This window comes from Triticum dicoccoides, chromosome 7A (genome assembly GCF_002162155.2).
Source record: "Triticum dicoccoides isolate Atlit2015 ecotype Zavitan chromosome 7A, WEW_v2.0, whole genome shotgun sequence".
NCBI classification, from domain to species: Eukaryota; Viridiplantae; Streptophyta; class Magnoliopsida; order Poales; family Poaceae; genus Triticum; species Triticum dicoccoides.
In genome coordinates this window covers 531,001,079-531,019,320 of record NC_041392.1, presented here as the reverse complement: position 1 = coordinate 531,019,320, position 18,242 = coordinate 531,001,079, and the positions used below count along the sequence as shown (strand labels likewise).

The following is an 18,242-nucleotide window of genomic DNA, read 5'->3' as shown; positions in this document are numbered from 1 at the left end:
TGAAGGTGTACCCGGAGATGTTGTTAAGAAGAAGGTATTCCCCTTATCTTTGAGGGGAGATGCATCGACATGGTATAGGCTATGTGATGATATGGGGTATTGGAATTACAAACGATTGAAATTAGAATTTCATCAGAAGTTTTATCCTATGCATCTTGTTCATCGTGATCGCAATTATATATATAATTTTTGGCCTCGCAAAGGAGAAAGCATCGCTCAAGCTTGGGGAGGCTTAAGTCAATGTTATATTCATGCCCCAATCATGAGCTCTCAAGAGAAATGATTATTCAAAAAATTTATGCTCGGCTTTCTGGTAACAATCGCACCATGCTTGATACTTCTTGTACTGGCTCTTTTATGATGAAGACTATTGAATTCAAATGGGATTTATTGGAAAGAATTAAATGCAACTCTGAAGATTGGGACCTCGACAATGGTAAGGAGTCAGGTATGACACCTAGTTTTGATTGTGTTAAATCTTTTATCGATACCGATATTTTTCGTGAATTTAGCACTAAATATGGACTTGACTCTGAGATAGTAGCTTCTTTCTGTGAATATTTTGCTACTTATGTTGATATCCCTAAGGAGAAGTGGTTTAAATATCATCCTCCCATAGAAGTAAAAGTTGCTGCACCTATTAAAGTTGAAGAAAAGACTGTCACTTATAATGATCCTATTGTTCCTACTTCTTATGTTGAGAAACCACCTTTCCCTGTTAGGATAAAGGATCATGCTAAAGCTTCAACTGTAGTTCGTAAAAGCAATATTAAAACATATACACCTCCTAAGCAAGTTAAAGTTGAACCTAATATTGCTATTGTTAAAGATCTCTTGTCTGATAATATTGATGGGCATGTTATTTATTTCTATAATGAAACTGCTAGAATTGCTAAACCCTGTGCTAAAGATAAACCTAGACCTGTGGTAGGCATGCCTGTTATTTTTGTGAAAATAGGAGATCATTGTTATCATGGCTTATGTGATATGGGTGCTAGTGCTAGCGCAATACCTTATTCTTTATACCAAGAAGTTATGCATGATATTGCACCTGCTGAGATGGAAGACATTGATGTCACAATTAAACTTGCCAATAGAGATACTATTTCACCAATGGGAATTGTTAGAGATGTTGAAGTCTTGTGTGGGAAAACTAAATATCCTACTGATTTTCTTGTTCTTGGTTCCCCACAAGATAGCTTTTGTCCCATTATATTTGGTAGACCCTTCTTAAATACTGTTAATGCTACCATAGATTGCAAAAGGGATGTTGTTACTATTGGTTTAGATGATATGACTCATGAATTTAATTTTTCTAAATTTAGTAGACAACACCGTGAAGAAGAATTACCTAGTAAGGATGAAATTATTGGTCTTGCTTCTATTGCCGTACCTCCTAGTGATCCTTTAGAACAATACTTGCTAGACCATGAAAATGACATGTTTATGAATGAAAGAAGGGAACTAGATAAAGTATTCTTTAAACAGGAACCTATTCTGAAAAACAATTTACCTGTTGAAATCCTAGGGGATCCTCCTCCACCCAAGGGTGATCCTGTGTTTGAGCTTAAACCGTTACCTGATACTCTTAAATATGCGTATCTTGATGAGAAAAAGATATATCCTGTTATTATTAGTGCTAACCTTTCAGAACATGAAGAAGAGAGATTATTGAAAACTCTGAAGAAGCACCGCGCTGCTATTGGGTATACTCTTGATGATCTTAAGGGCATTAGTCCCACTCTATGTCAACATAAAATTAATTTGGAAGAAGATGCTAAACCAGTTCGTGATCATCAACGCCGGCTGAATCCTAAAATGAAAGAAGTGGTAAGAAAGGACATACTAAAGCTCCTTGAGGCAGGTATAATTTATCCCGTTGCTGATAGTCAATGGGTAAGCCATGTCCATTGTGTCCCTAAGAATGGATGTATTACTGTTATTCCTAATGATAAAGATGAATTGATTCCTCAAAGAATTATTACACGTTATAGGATGGTAATTGATTTCCCCAAATTAAATAAGGCTGCTAAAAAAGATCATTACCCCTTACTTTTTATCGATCAAATGCTAGAAAGATTATCCAAACATACACATTTTTGCTTTCTAGATGGTTATTCTGGTTTCTCTCAAATACCTGTGTCGGCCAAAGATCAATCAGAACCTACTTTTACATGCCCTTTTGGTACTTTTGCTCATAGATGTATGCCTTTTGGTTTATGTAATGCACCTACTACCTTTCAAAGATGCATGATGGCTATATTCTCTGACTTTTGTGAAAAGATTTGTGAGGTTTTCATGGACGACTTTTCCGTCTATGAATCTTCTTTTGATGATTGCTTGAGCAACCTTGATCGAGTTTTGCAGAGATGTGAAGAAACTAATCTTGTCTTGAATTGGGAAAAGTGCCACTTTATGGTTAATGAAGGTATTGTCTTGGGGCATAAAGTTTCTGAAAGAGGTATTGAAGTTGGTAAAGCCAAGGTTGATGCTATTGAAAAGATGCCATGTCCCAAGGACATCAAAGGTATAAGAAGTTTCCTTGGTCATGCCAGTTTTTATAGGAGGTTCATTAAGGACTTCTCAAAAATCTCTCGACCTCTGACTAATTTATTACAAAAAGATATACCATTTGTTTTTGATGATGATTGCGTAGAAGCATTTGAAATACTTAAGAAAGCATTGATCTCTGCACCTATTGTTCAGCCACCTGATTGGAATTTACCCTTTGAAATTATGTGTGATGCTAGTTATTATGTTGTAGGTGTTGTTCTAGGACAAAGAGTTGATAAGAAACTAAGTGTTATTCAATATGCTAGTAAAACTCTAGACAATGCTCAAAGAAATTATGCTACTACTGAAAAAGAATTCTTAGCTGTTGTAGTTGCTTGTGATAAGTTTAGACCTTATATTGTTGATTCTAAAGTAACTATTCACACTGATCATGCTGCTATTAAATATCTTATGGAAAAGAAAGATGCTAAACCTAGACTTATTAGATGGGTTCTCTTGCTACAATAATTTGATTTGCATATCGTTGATAGAAAAGGAGCTGACAACTCCGTTGCAGACAACTTGTCTAGGTTAGAAAATGTGCTTGATGACCCACTACCTATTGATGATAGCTTTCCTGATGAGCAATTAAATGTCATAAATGCTTCTCATACTGCTCCATGGTATGCCGATTATGCTAATTACATTGTTGCTAAGTTTATACCACCTAGTTTCACATACCAGCAAAAGAAAAAGTTCTTCTATGATTTGAGGCATTTCTTTTGGGATGACCCAGATCTTTATAAAGAAGGAGTATATGGTGTTATTAGACGTTGTGTACCTGAGCATGAACAGGAACAGATCATACGCAAGTGTCACTCCGAAGCTTATGGAGGACACCATGCTGGAGATAGAACTGCACATAAGGTACTGCAATCTGGTTTTTATTGGCCTACTCTCTTCAAGGATGCCCGTAAGTTTGTCTTATCTTGTGATGAATGTCAAAGAATTGGTAATATTAGTAGACGTCAAGAAATGCCTATGAATTATTCACTTGTTATTGAACCATTTGATGTTTGGGGTTTTGACTATATGGGACCTTTTCCTTCCTCTAATGGTTATACACATATTTTAGTTGTTGTTGATTACGTTACTAAGTGGGTAGAAGCTATTCCAATTAGTAGTGTTGATCATAACACTTCTATTAAAATGCTTAAAGAAGTTATTTTTCCAAGATTTGGAGTCCCTAGATATTTAATGACTCATGGTGGTTCACATTTTATTCATGGTGCTTTCCGTAAAATGCTTCCTAAATATGATGTTAATCATAGAATTGCATCTCCTTATCACCCTCAGTCTAGTGGTCAAGTAGAATTGAGTAATAGAGAACTCAAATTAATTTTGCAAAAGATTGTTAATAGGTCTAGAAAGAATTGGTCCAAGAAACTTGATGATGCATTATGGGCCTATATAACTGTATATAAAAATCCTATGGGTATGTCTCCATATAAAATGGTCTATGGAAAAGCATGTCACTTACCTCTCGAACTAGAACACAAGGCTTATTGGGCTATTAAAGAACTTAATTATGATTTTAAACTTGCCGATGAGAAGAGGTTATTTGATATTAGCTCACTTGATGAATGGAGAACCCAAGCCTACGAAAATCCAAGTTGTTTAAAGAAAAAGTTAAAAGATGGCATGACAAAAGGATACAAAAGCGTGAGTTTAATGTAGGTGATTATGTATTGCTATACAACTCTCGTTTAAGATTTTTTGTAGGAAAACTTCTCTCTAAATGGGAAGGTCCTTACGTTATCGAGGAGGTCTACCGTTCCGGTGCCATAAAAATCAACAACTTCGAAGGCACAAATCCGAAGGTGGTGAACGGTCAAAGAATCAAACACTATATCTCAGGTAATCCCATAAATGTTGAAACCAATGTTATTGAAATCGTAACCCCGGAGGAATACATAAGGGACACTTTCTGGAACGTTTCAGACTCCAAAAAGGAATATGTATGTTGTACGGTAAGTAAACTGACTCCAAAACAGTTTTTAAGGCAATATTTCTCCGTTTTGGAATATTTAGAAAAATAGAAAAATAAGCAGCAGTCCGGGAAGGACACGATGTCTCCACGATGGTGGAGGGCGCGTCCTACCCTACTGGGCGCGCCCCCTACCTCGTGGGCACCTCGTGTGCTCTCTGGACTCCGTTTTCGTACACGACACATATTTTGGTCGGTAAAAATTCATTATATAATCTCCCGGGGATTTTGACTCCCGTATCACGCAAAAATCTCCTGTCTTTGTTTCAAGCTGTTTTTCTGACAGATCTAGATTATCATGGCGTCTCCAAGTGCTCCCAAGGACAAGTTCTTTGATAAGGTCATCAACCCTTACCTCGCGGAGGTGCAGCGACACCCTCAAACCATTGAGATGCGTGATGGGTTGTTGCACATCCGTGATGCTGAGGGACCAAAGGGGACCGGAAGCGTGGAGACGAGGCTCGAAGCAATGGAGCAACAAGTTTTCAAGTGTCAGGGGGTGGTGGAGCGTGGACTCAACTCCAACCACATGATGATCGCAGAATTCACCAACAAACACAAGCTGGATGCCGACAACATCGGGGAGACCATCTTCAAGCTTCACGAGAAAATTGAGCACCTTCAAGCTCAAATCTATGACCTGCAAAACCAAAACTATGAGTATGAATATAGATTCAAAAGGATGAGTTTGGCTGCAGATTTGAGGATCCCGGAGACTCGGTCATCTTTCTATGATGGTGAGCCTATGCCTTGGAAGAAGGACGACAAACCTACGCCATCAACAAAATCACCACCGTCTCCACCAACAAAGAAGAATTGAGTATCTGGTATGGGCACTCCACTTGGCAACTGCCAAGCTTGGGGGAGTGCCCCAGTATCGTATCACCATCACTTTATCTTTACCTTTTTCTTAATTCGATCCTTTTGGTAATATCTTGATCTAGTAGAATAAAAGTTCCTAGTATGATCTAGTCGTGAGTTTTGCTTTATTATCCTTCTATGTAATCGAGTCCGTGAGCTATATAATAAAGATTAGTGTTGAGTCAAGGGCTTGATTATTTTGCCATGATCCTAAGTGAATAAAAGAAAAGAGAAAGAAATAAAAAGAAACAAAGAGGTCATGTGAGTCTTATGGAGAGTAATGAGCTCACATAGAAAGAGTATGATGAATAAAAGTTGTTGAGGGTTGACAAACACAGTTTTGGTCATCGTTGCAATTAATAGGAAGTAATAAAGAAAGAAAGGTCTTCACATATAAATATACTATCTTGGACATCTTTTATGATTGTGAGCACTCACTAAAATATGACATGCTAAAGAGTTGGCATTGGACAAGGAAGACAACATAATGGGTTATGTTTCCTTACATCTGAGATGAATTATATTGTCTTGGATCTTCCAACATGATGAGCTTGCCTTTCCCCCTCATGCTAGCCAAATTCATTGCACCAAGTAGAGATACTACTTGTGCTTCCAAACACCCTCAAACCAGTCTTGCCATAAGAGTCCACCATATCTACCTATGGATTGAGTAAGATCCATCAAGTAAGTTGTCATCGGTGCAAGCAATAAAAATTGCTCTTTAAATATGTATGATTGATTGGTGTGGAGGAAATAAGCTTTATACGATCATGTGATATGGAAGTAATAAAAGCGACAGACTGCATAATAAAGGTCCATATCACAAGGGTCAATATAAAGTGATGTTCTTTCGCATTAAGATTTTGTGCATCCAACCATAAAAGTGCATGACAACCTCTGCTTCCCTCTGTGAAGGGCCTATCTTTTACTTTTATCTCCTACAGTGCATAAGAGTCATGGTGATTTTCACCCTTCCTTTTTACATTTTATCCTTTGGCAAGCACAATATGTTGGAAAGATCCTGGTATATATGGCTAATTGGATGTGAGTTTCCATGAACTATTACTGTTGACATTACCTTTGAGGTAAAACGTTGGGAGGCAAAACTATAAGCCCCTATCTTTCTCTGTGTCCGATTAAAACTTCATACCCATAAGTATTGCGTGAGTGTTAGCAATTGTGAAAGATTATATGATAGTTGAGTATGTGGACCTGCTGAAAAGCTCTTATACATTGACTCTTTCCTATGTTATGATAAATTGCAATTGCTTCAATGACTGAGATTGTAGTTTGTTAGTTTTCAATAAAGTTTACAGTTCATACTTGATATTGTGATTGAATTATTACTCTAGCATTAGAGATCATATGACAAGAGTTATATAAGTTGTTGTTCTAAGAATGATCATAATGCCCTCATGTCCGTATTTTATTTTTATCGACACCTCTATCTCTAAACATTTGGACATATTTTTTGATTTCGGCTTTTCGCTTGAGGATAAGCGAGGTCTAAGCTTGGGGGAGTTGATACGTCCATTTTGCATCATGCTTTTATATCAATATTTATTGCATTATGGGCTGTTATTACACATTATGTCACAATACTTATGCCTATTCTCTCTTATTTTACAAGGTTTACATAAAGAGGGAGAATGCCGGCAGCTGGGATTCTGGGCTGGAAAAGGAGCAAATATTAGAGACCTATTCTGCACAACTCCAAAAGTCCTGAAACTTCACGGAAGATGTTTTCCAAATATATAAAAATACTGAGAGCAAGAACTTCACCAGGGGGGCCACACCCTGCCCACGAGGGTGGGGGGCGCGCCCCCCTACCTCGTGGGCCCCCTGGTGGCCCTCCGGTGGCCATCTTCTGCTATATGGAGTCTTTCGATGGGAAAAAATCATAAGCCATCTTCTTGGATGAAACTCCGTCGCCACGAGGCGGAACCTTGGCGGAACCAATCTAGGGCTCTGGCGGAGCTGTTCTGCCGGAGAAACTTCCCTCCCGGAGGGGGAAATCATCGTCAACACCAACACCAACGCTCCTCTCATCGGGAGAGGGCAATCTCCATCAGCATCTTCATTAGCACCATCTCATCTCAAAACCCTAGTTCATCTCTTGTATCCAATTCTTGTCTCCAAGTTTAGGATTGGTGCTAGTAGGTTGCTAGTAGTGTTAATTACTCCTTGTAGTTGATACTAGTTGGTTTAATTGGTGGAAGATCATATGTTCAGATCCTATATGCATATTAATACCCCTCTGATTATGAACATATTTATGCTTTGTGAGTAGTTACTTTTGTTCCTGAGGACATGGGAGAAGTCTTGCTATTAGTAGTCATGTGAATTTGGTATTCGTTCGATATTTTGATGAGATGTATGTTGTCTCCCCTCTAGTGATGTTATGTGAACGTCGACTACATGACACTTCACCATTATTTGGGCCTAGAGGAAGGCATTGGGAAGTAATAAGTAGATGATGGGTTGCTAGAGTGACAGAAGCTTAAACCCTAGTTTATGCGTTGCTTCGTAAGGGGCTAATTTGGATCCATATGTTTCATGCTATGGTTAGGTTTATCTTAATACTTTTGTTGTAGTTGCGGATGCTTGCAATAGAGGTTAATCATAAGTGAGATGCTTGTCCAAGTAAGGGCAGCACCCAAGCACCGGTCCACCCACATATCAAATTATCAAAGTACCGAACGTGAATCATATGAGCGTGATAAAAACTAGCTTGGCGATATTCCCATGTGTCCTCGGGAGCGCTTTACATCATATAAGAGTTTGTCTAGGCTTGTCCTTTGATACAAAAAGGATTGGGCCACCTTGCTGCACCTTATTTACTTTTGTTACTTGTTGCTCGTTATAATTTATCTTATCACAAAACTATCTGTTACCACTTATTTCAGTACTTGCAGAGAATACCTTGCTGGAAACCGCTTATCATTTCCTTGTGCTCCTCGTTGGGTTCGACACTCTTACTTATTGAAAGGACTACGATAGATCCTCTATACTTGTGAGTCATCACTCCAGGGGGCCCACGAGGTAGGGGCGCGCCCCCATCCTCGTGGACAGGTGGTGGGCCCCCTGGCCTTCATCTTTTGAAAGGATTTTTTATTATTTCCAAAAACTTGTTTTGTGAAGTTTCAGGTCATTCCGAAAACTTTTGTTTCTGCAAATAAATAACACCATAGTAATTCTGCTGAAAACAGTGTCAGTGCAGGTTAGTTCCATTCAAATCATGCAAGTTAGAGTCCAAAACAAAGGTAAAAGTGTTTGGAAAAGTAGATACGACAGAGACGTATCACCGGGCAATTCACCGAACACCTTGTGGGCGAGGTGGGCGCAAGCCCGCCGGTGTACAGGCCCTGCGCGGGCGAAGCGCCGGAAAAGGTGTCGGGGCGGCGTCGGAGAGGCTGCCTTGGCGAACCCCTTCTTTTTCCTGGCGGGAGATGGTCTACCTAGCTGAGGCGGGCGGTGGTCGGCCCCGGGATCGGCAGGGTGGCGCAGGGTGGCGGCCGAGCGCGGGGGAGGGGGGTAGGAGGTGAATCTGGGCGGATGGCTTGACTTTTCGCTTGTCAATGTGACCCAGGAACGTTTTTCCCTTGCGACGGAGCCCCCGAGCGCCCCCCAGTGCGCCGGTTCGGCCTGCGAGCGCCGGGCGCAAAAACGGGCCGAGTTGGCGGAATTCGGCGTCCTGGGGGCGCGACTGGGCCGTTTTTTCGTCGCCGGCGCAAATAAACCGCATGGGGAGGCCGTTCTGGGGGCGCGGCTGGAGATGCTCTAAACTTGACATTGGTGCTCGCATTATTCCAGGATTTATTTCAGACTTCTGGCGATGTTCGTTTAGTGGGAGGAGACGTTCCGTCGACTGTGAGACACATGTGATGACTTCATAAAATCTCAAGATGCTATGCCGACTCAGCCTCTCGGAGATGCTCACATGGGTAGGGGCATGCGTGCGTTCATAAAGGTGAGTGTATGCTCGTGTATGAAAGCGACTTTGATTGTATTGTGTTAAAGAAAACACATGTCTACATTTTTCATACGCATTGTACATTTTTTTTGTACATTAGGAACATTTTTTACACATGTTTAATATTTTCTTCAATGCATGATTAATATTTTTTTCCAGTATGTGATTTGATCTCTACTTTTTTCATAGATGTTGTACATTTTCATATAGATCTAAAACATTTTTTATAAATATTTCACATTTTTAAATACATGTTTAGCAATTTAACGAAAGCATTATTTTAACATTGTATTTAAAAAATGTGATAATGTTTTAGAACATTATTTTAACAATAGTTTAGTAGCTAAACATGTATTTAAAGTGTTAACAAGTTTCAAATATGTGTTTGTAACATTATCATTAAACATATTTTATAAATACTTCACATTTTTAAATACATGTTTAGCTGTTAAAATATGTGTTAAGATTTTTTTATCATTAAGAAAATAAAAAATATATAATGTAAAATAAACATTCTTTAAATGCACTTTAGAACATTTTCTTAATGATACAAAAATCTTAACATTGCAACATTTCTTTTACATTGTACAATTTTCATTGTGAGAATGTCACAAACACATATTTGAAACTTGTTTAACCTTTTATTAAATGTAACATACATTTTTTAATGTATAAATAGTTTGTATCATAGGAACATTTTTTTGCAACGTACAAACATTTTTCTAAATGTCACGAGTATTTATTTCAAAATGTGGGACATTTTCTAAATGTCAAAAAAAATCATACACATGATTAACATTTCCTGCTTTTGTTGATTCACGTTGTACATTTTTCGTATACATTATAAAGATATTTCAAATGCAAAATTGACATTTTTTTAAATTTATGTTAAGTGTTTTTTTGTAATATATATTTATAGTATTTTTAAATTAAAAAAGCAAAAAAAATAAAGAAAATAAAAATGTGAATATAAAACAGAATTCTCTCCCTAATAATAAAGCACGGATTGAGTCGTTAAGTATTATGGAAATAAACCCGTCGTCCACTATAGGCCGACCATAATAATAAGTGAAAAAAAAAGTCTCATATGCAGCCCCGTCGTTGACATCGCTATCGCGCACGAGAAGACGAGGGTTCCCTCTGCCCCGCCGCCACGCCCCCATCCTCCTCTCCCCGATTTCACCGGCGCCGGCGTGCTACCGTCTTCCTCCTCTCCCTCTCCGGCGCGCTCTACCCACCACTGCGGCGCCACAGAGCACATGCTCCTCATGATGCGCCGCACGCGGGCGGCCACGTCTCGCCCGACCGTCCGCCCACACGCCTCCTCCTTTGGGGTCCGGCGAGCGGCATCGGCGGCCACGACGAATCGGCACGTGTGCGGCCACTCTGTTTCGGTTCAGGGGCTACAGACTATGCCGGATTGGCCACCGGCTCAAAGGGAACACGCGGACGTCCTGGTCCTGCTCCTCCCGACCAAGTTGATGTGGCGCGGGGCGGCGGCCTCAGAGCCTGCGGTGTACGCCTGTTGACGGGGCTCGGGGTGGCTGTGGCTGAATATCACATCTCCTCCTCTTGTCCTCATGCTCTCTGCTTTGTGTCATCTTATCTCTCCGATTCTTCTTTGGCCACATGTGCAGGTGTTTGAGGCAGGAGCGTTGATTAGCATCGGCGAAAGTACTCCGCCCACATCCTGTTTGATGTTATGCTATGACAGACTGGGAATTTTCAGATCCAACTCTTACTACTATTTAGATATTCAGAATGAAAAAACAAGTGTATCTGATGTCGGATCTGCACCTAAAACAAGTGTACATGATGTTCCAAGCTGTCCGTGATGATGGCCGAAGAGTAGGCGAGGGTCCACTGTTCATTTGATTTCGTGGGGATTATCCAGAACAATGCGATCTGAATTGAAGCCAATCCGATCCAGGTGAAACAGAAGTTGATAGATTATTCCGGAGACGAGGTGATATATATATCAAGCGGAAGTCTGTTTGTGTGACTCTGCCTGTATGTTGTCAAGTTGCAAATAGCCTGGTTTTATCAGTTGTTGCTTGATGAGAGACCAACCAGTTTATGCCTGACATTTGTGACTCTACATTTAATGCAGTACAATCGAGAGCTCACGGCATCAGGTACGCTTTAGATACAAAAACTCTCGCTCAGTTTAGTTCCCGTGTAGTGTTAAATTCCGGTGAACTATATTCGTTACAAATGGTAAGCTAAAGCAGATTTAAAAAGATGATAAATTTGCTCAAACCACGTTCAGTTTCAAAACTGACCTGAAGCTGCACTCAATGGCCCTATGGATCCTCTCTTTTAAAGAATCTACCTGTTTGTTGCCATTTTGTGGGACTTATAGGAAGAAGACATGAGGTGGAGTACTTCTTAAGATAATCCTACTCAATGCATACTAGAAATTGCTATTTGAAAAAGTTGTTCTGAAGTGACTCTTCAGGGCTTGGGAGGTTGTCAATTTTTGTGTACATGTTACTGTTGTATACTACTAATACAAATTTTGTAGTCTACAAGGGGTCTGCGGTACTTTCATAGTAGCGAATAAAGAATGAATCAAATGGGATTGATTTACTACTATACCTAAATTAGTTACATATATTGCATCTTGTGGATTAATTCTTGGTCAACTAGGTGTAGTTGATTTTTCAGTTTTGACACACACTTATCTATTTACATAATGTGGTCATATGTTTCATTTTGTGGCTAACCACGTGAAAGTATGTAGGTTCAAACCGATGCTGTGGCCAACACAGATAGTAGCAGTCAAGACAATGACTTTTTGGACGAAGAAGAGTGACTTCATGCAAGGTACTAACTTGATTCGTGAGGACTGCTACCATATGCACACAGAGTTGTTCAAGATTTTTTTTTTGAAGGTTGAACATTTCTCTTGGGAAGCAAATCTTGTGGCCCATGAGCTTGCTAGGGAAACCAAATTTACTTCTCCTTGAATTTTGTTGGATAATCCACCTAAATAGCATGTACCTTTATTAGTTAATGATGTAACAATCATTGAGTAATAGAAATATTTTTTTGTAAAAATAAACTTATTACTGGCATGGTGATTTTGCGAATTGATGGTTGAACTGAATACTTCGATCTTTTCCTTTTGGTCTTTCCTCCCTGTGTCGATCGCCTAGCAGATATTTGTCTTACCTAACCTTTTGATGAAATCAGGAAATGAGTTCCAATATTGGTGTGACGAGTCCCTTGACTGAAGGAGGAGGAGAACGTCAAGGGAGGCATGAGCCGGCGGTGGCAGCATGAGCCATCACGACGCATCACCGGGAGGCTCCGGGCGGGGGGCATGAGAGGTGTGACACAAGTGAGGAGGCGAACTAGAGAAGATGAGTAGATCGAGATGGATCATACAAGGATGAAGGGATGTTATAGAGCCGTTAGCCGACGGTGCTAATTTCCTGTGTGGGTCGATGTCGGTTGCCATGCAGTAAATGAAGAGTGCGTGTATGCCTGTGGCCCCTCCATTTTCATATTTGGAGTCCACACAGGCTGGGTGGCCGAGGGGAAGAGTGAGCGATTTTTTTGTTCCGTTTTCTTTGCCTGAGTAGGTGTCTGTGAGGACTCCTCCCCCCTTGGTGATTTTGGTGATGGTGGTGAGATGGTGGATTCTTTTTTTGCGGGATCGTTTAATATACATAGAAATTTTTCTTAGCTTCTACTCCCTCCGTTCCTAAATACTTGTCTTTCTAGGCATTTCAACAAGTGACTACATACGGAACAAAATGAGTGAATCTACACTCTAAAATATGTCTACATACATCCGTATGTAGTAGTCATTTGAAATGTCTAGAAAGACAAATATTTAGGAACGGAGGGAGTATTTTACATGTGATGATTCATAATTCCATATAGGCATCAGGGGTTGGGTCGTTGCATGCAGAATATGACCATATTCATATCTTTTTAAAACATATACCCCCTTCGTTCTTAAATATAAGTCTTCTTAAAAAATTTAAATATGAACTATATACAAAGTAAAATGAATGAATCTATGTTTTAAAATATATCTATATATATTCGTATGTTCATATATTTGTATGTAGTCCGTATTGAAATATCTAAGAAGTCTTATATTTAAAGACGGAGGAAGTATTTCATGTTTTCACTTTTCAGACAGATGGATGGATAATGTCAGTGTTTTGAGAAAAAAAAAAGACAGTGGACACCTACCTACCAAGTTTTTTTACGTGGACAATGCGAATGAGTTTTGCTCACACAACATCAATTTTTTCTCCCGTTGCAACGCACGGGCATATGTCTTAGTAAAAATAAAACAAGAAGTAACATGATGATGGGACGCTGTTACTGGGCCGGCTCAATACCTACTCCCTGCAGGCAGGCGAGCCGTGGTAGGACTCATAAGCAGGCGGCACACAGTTGCGCCCTTTTACCTCTAAGGGGACAGCGCATGACTCAAATCTCGGTTGGGCCAGTATGGAACTTATACTACAGGCTAGAGATCTTGGCTCAAGTTAATTTCCCTTCTTCGTTTCGACACACCCTCCCTGTTTTATACTATATATCTAGAGTCCTTCCTGCTATACTAGTCCCCATCATATTTTGGGTTAAAATTTGACCACGTATTTGACTAGCAAAATATGAATGCATATCACAAAAATTATATGTTGGATTCGTATCTGATTGTAGTTTCCAATAATATTAGTTTTGTTACATCTAACATATATTTTATTAGTTAAAATCATTGTCAAAATATGACCCAAAATATGAGGTGGGCTGGTAAACCAGGACAGAGGTAGATAAGGTGTATATAGGAGCTGGAGAGACGACAAATATATGACATCACAACTGGCTTCCAAGAGATGAACTTATGAGGCCGATAGTGTGTTTGACGAACCCTACACCACGGATGGTCTCTGAGCACATTGATGCAACTTCTGCTTGGTGGAAAGAAGACCATAGAATTTATTAGTGTTATATCTCTCGACGTGTGTGGCCTTCGGCAAAGGAAGAAACAGTGGAGCGTGAATGAGCCAAGTGTGAATCAATGGGTCTTCACCAACATGAACTTGTTACCCCATCTGGAGTTTACTTTGATGGTGGTAACCTTGTGGGTGATCTGGACAGCTATGCGTAAGGCGATTCATGTGGGGCGATGGGGGGGGGGGGGTCCAAATCCCCCTCTGAACACACCTTTTTGCCCAAAGATCCCTAGCTCATGCTAATGATTCCAAAATAAGTTAATCAGATCGCTCAAGTAAGCCAAGTGCAACCGAAGAATTATATATGGCTTCCCTCTCCAGGGGACAAGGCAAAGGTAAATATAGGTACAACAGTTTCAACTTTCAAGGAACGAGGTATATGGGGTCATGTGAGTAGTGTGCCGAAATTACCATGGTGGATATTTAGGCACCTTGATGGTTCTTTCTCAAGGAATCAATGCTGATTAGATGCTTGAAACTCTCACCTATAGGGAGGCCCTTGCCCTAGTGGACAGGGTCATGGTACATAGATTGCATATTACCTCTACTATCTCTCACTTGTCTAGGTCGAGCGACCAAATTTTAGCCACATAAAGCATTAGGCTGACCTGTTTTGGCTTTAAAAGTTGCATACGATCACAGATTAACTTCACTATGGAAGTTATTTGCCTTGTCGAAACGAACAAATTTGCTTTCTGATGCATTTGAGGTCATCATGAACGGGGAATCATGCAAGTGGTGTCAACAAAAGCCCATTTGAACTTGACATAACTCCAACGTCAGAACTCCGATTTGAGGTATCCTTGTATCCATCTCGGAGAGGGCTATCCAACGGCAACCTCCAACCTTTAATTTGACTTCATATTTCAATAGGCTCGTGTCTTCTTGAGCCACATGATGATTCTCTAATATAATAAACTATATCCGATTAATCTCCCTAAAAATTATCCAATTAATCACTGAAACTTACTGAGTTTTCCTTTTTAATAAAAAATCCTAAAATATCGTGAATTTCTGTTTACCTCGGAAAACAAATCTCTGTCGGACTGCCTTCACCTTACACTGTTTGATTAGCTCACGCTGTACTATATCCGAGTATCTGACGGTGGTAGCACTGACGAAATCCGCAGTAACAAAAAGGGCAAAGAGGCGGCGACGTGTGCCTGACACAGACCAAACCGGTAGTACCTCCGAGTCCCAGCCGCCATTCTGCCCCGGAACCAGAGCCCGCATCTTCTCCCCATGGCGGCGGCGGCGTCAGAGCACGCGGCCGAGGAGGGGACGATGAGCATCTACAAGGCGGCGAGGCGCATCAAGCGGCGGGAGAGCACCCTGTACAACGCGCTGCGGAGCGTGGCCGACGACGCGGCCTTCGTGGCCGAGATCGCGGCGCTGTGGCCGACCCTGCCGCTGGTCGCCAACCTCCGCTGCGGCCTCTGGTACGCGCAGCCGCGCTCCCTCGCCGCCACCTGCTACTTCAAGTCCACCGACGGCCACGCCGGCAACTGGGCCTTCTCCACCGCCCGCCTCAATCTCCACCTCGCCCTCCTCGCCGGTATGTATATGCATCTCGCTCCCTCCCTTCGTTACACAACTTGTACTGGTAAGTATAGTGGTGCGTATCCAGAAGTAGGAGTTCGAAGAAAATTTGTTTCTCTGAATCATTAATAATTCAATTTCGTTCGCTTGGGGTTAATTCAAATAATCCACTGCCAAAAAAGTGTGAATATGAGTGCAGATATGCTCATCATGTGAACTCCTCAACTATTGCGTATACAGGGCCATAATGTTGAAGATGTTTTTGGCGACAATGGAATGGCGAGTGCAATATGCCTGAACTTTAGGGGATTTAGCTTAAGTTGAGCCTAATTTGTTTTGTTGTTATCATTTGAGCAGGGGAAAGAGGAGGATGCATAATAGTTGATTCAACAAGGAAAGGGAAACGATTTCCAGATAGCATGGCAAAGACAATACCCATTTGGTGCTGCGTTCTCAATCGAGCCATTCAGAGGCATCGACCGCGGGCTATCAACCAAGGTAGCGGATTGAATTCCGAAATGGTTCGTATATGGATTGCTTCGATTTATTAGAATATGCATGTATATCCTGCTAATGTCCACTTGTGAGCATTTTCTTTACCCCGATGCTTTGCCATTGCTATATTTGAAATTTGTAAGGTAGACCATGCCTGTTTTGGCATTATCCTTATATTAAGTTACTGTCTAGGAGCAAGCTATTACTCCCTCCGTTCCGAATTACTTGTCGCAGATATGGATGTATCTAGATGTATTCTAGTTCTAGATACATCCATTTCTGCGACGAGTAATTTGGAACGGAGGGAGTATTAGTTTATTACTCTAGAAAACTACATGGCAAAATAAGGGCAGCAGTGCTAATTTCATGATTTAACATGGCATCCACTTCACTATCAACATTGCTATTTGGGATGAAATCACAACTCACAACCGTATATTGTAGTTTAGTCGCAGTATATCTTCCTTTTCTGTTATTTGAGCCTTTGTTTCCATGTTGCGGATTGTTCTTTCTGCAAGAAGAATATAATTATGTGTTCACTTGTTCTCACAATGTTCCATAATTTTGTCTGTCAGTCAGCTGTTGTATCAAACGGGGATGCTGAAGAGTACTCTGGTTCATCAAACTGGGATAGCTCAGTTCATCTTCCTGTATGGGTTCTGGAAACTGAGAGAAATGCAATAGAGGGGCGTATTGAAGAATGGGCGGACCTATTTGAATCTTGTGGTGCAGACATTCATTCTCTTGCATTAGGTTTGCAAAAACCACTCCGTCCACTGTGGATATCACAAAATACACGTATATGGTTGAATGAAGTACCAGATCATCAGTTATGGGACTTCACTCCCGTCATATTAGTTTCAGCATCTGCATCTGGTACAGTGGCTACACAAAGAACGGCGTCAGAATTCAGCTGGCGCTATATTCCTGGTGCAGGAGATGATGAAGAGAGTTGGGCACGTGGTCTAACTCCTACATTATTCTGGAAGCATTCGTATGATCTACTTGATGGTGGACCAGATCTTTGTAATCAGTTAGTTGCCGACATCGTTGAAAAGGATAGGGTTTACCGTGCACAGAGGGGTGAACATTCTCCACAAGTTATAGTTAAGCATATAAAGTGCTCAAGCCATGGACAAGAATCATACACGGGAGATCATACAATTATCACACAACCTATGAACTCGAACCCTTCTACTCTTGCTCCAGCAAATACACAGTACTCCAATGATGGTCATGTAGTCTTCTGGATTGGGACATCAAACATTGCAGTAGCATCTACCATGCAAGGTATACTGATTAACTGTGCAACATCTTTAATAGTGTTGTTCATTTAGGAATAAAAATTAGTTGACATAGCAAAGAACCTTAATGATAGTGTTTTTGATGTCCCTTTTATGTAGTTGCAGATGGCTTGGCTGATATGGATTGCATACTGAACTGTGACAGCACATCAAGATTGCCTTCTAATTCATCAGAAGATTCTTACCTTGAACTACCTATTGTGGTTAGTGATATTGTTTTTACCCTTTGTGTTTCCTTTTTATTCAGACATCAACATCTATATTTCCGTTTTGCAGGATTCCAAGGATGAACGATTTTCTTTGTTGAAAAATCTTCCCAAAGCAGTTAGCTTTGCAAAGAAAAATCTAATCGCAAGGAGAAAAATGCTGCTATGTTGTCAAAGTGGTGAGTTGACAAAGTTCACCTACCAAAAGGAAATATTGCATGCACTTCCCTTGTACCGTGTAGAAAACTATACCATTTGTGAACACGTTATTATAGCAGCATTTTTCAAAATACCAGCATCCTTATTTCAAAGGTTGAGTGCACACATGACCACTAAACTCTAAAA

General features: G+C 40.5%; 1 protein-coding gene and 1 long non-coding RNA gene across 3 annotated transcripts in view; both read left to right on the top strand.

Annotated features, from left to right (window-relative positions):
• The first annotated feature begins 10,455 nt into the window (after nucleotides 1-10,455).
• LOC119332109 lies at nucleotides 10,456-13,064 on the top strand. The gene is made up of 3 exons (XR_005160812.1): nucleotides 10,456-11,509; nucleotides 12,118-12,200; nucleotides 12,570-13,064. It is a non-coding gene; the product is annotated as an uncharacterized LOC119332109 (long non-coding RNA).
• Nucleotides 13,065-15,509: 2,445 nt separating this feature from the next.
• Nucleotides 15,510-18,242, top strand: part of LOC119334348 (tRNA A64-2'-O-ribosylphosphate transferase-like) — a 4,539-nt gene continuing 1,806 nt past the window's right edge. The window contains exons 1-5 of one of the 2 annotated variants that reach the window (XM_037606932.1): nucleotides 15,510-15,908; nucleotides 16,250-16,413; nucleotides 16,963-17,677; nucleotides 17,797-17,894; nucleotides 17,968-18,076. In XM_037606932.1, coding sequence (XP_037462829.1) covers nucleotides 15,596-15,908; nucleotides 16,250-16,413; nucleotides 16,963-17,677; nucleotides 17,797-17,894; nucleotides 17,968-18,076 — 1,399 coding nt within the window. In that variant the 5' untranslated portion in view covers nucleotides 15,510-15,595. Of the gene's footprint in view, nucleotides 15,909-16,249; nucleotides 16,414-16,962; nucleotides 17,678-17,790; nucleotides 17,895-17,967; nucleotides 18,077-18,242 lie in introns of both variants that reach the window. The other variant, XM_037606931.1, reaches the window with a different exon arrangement.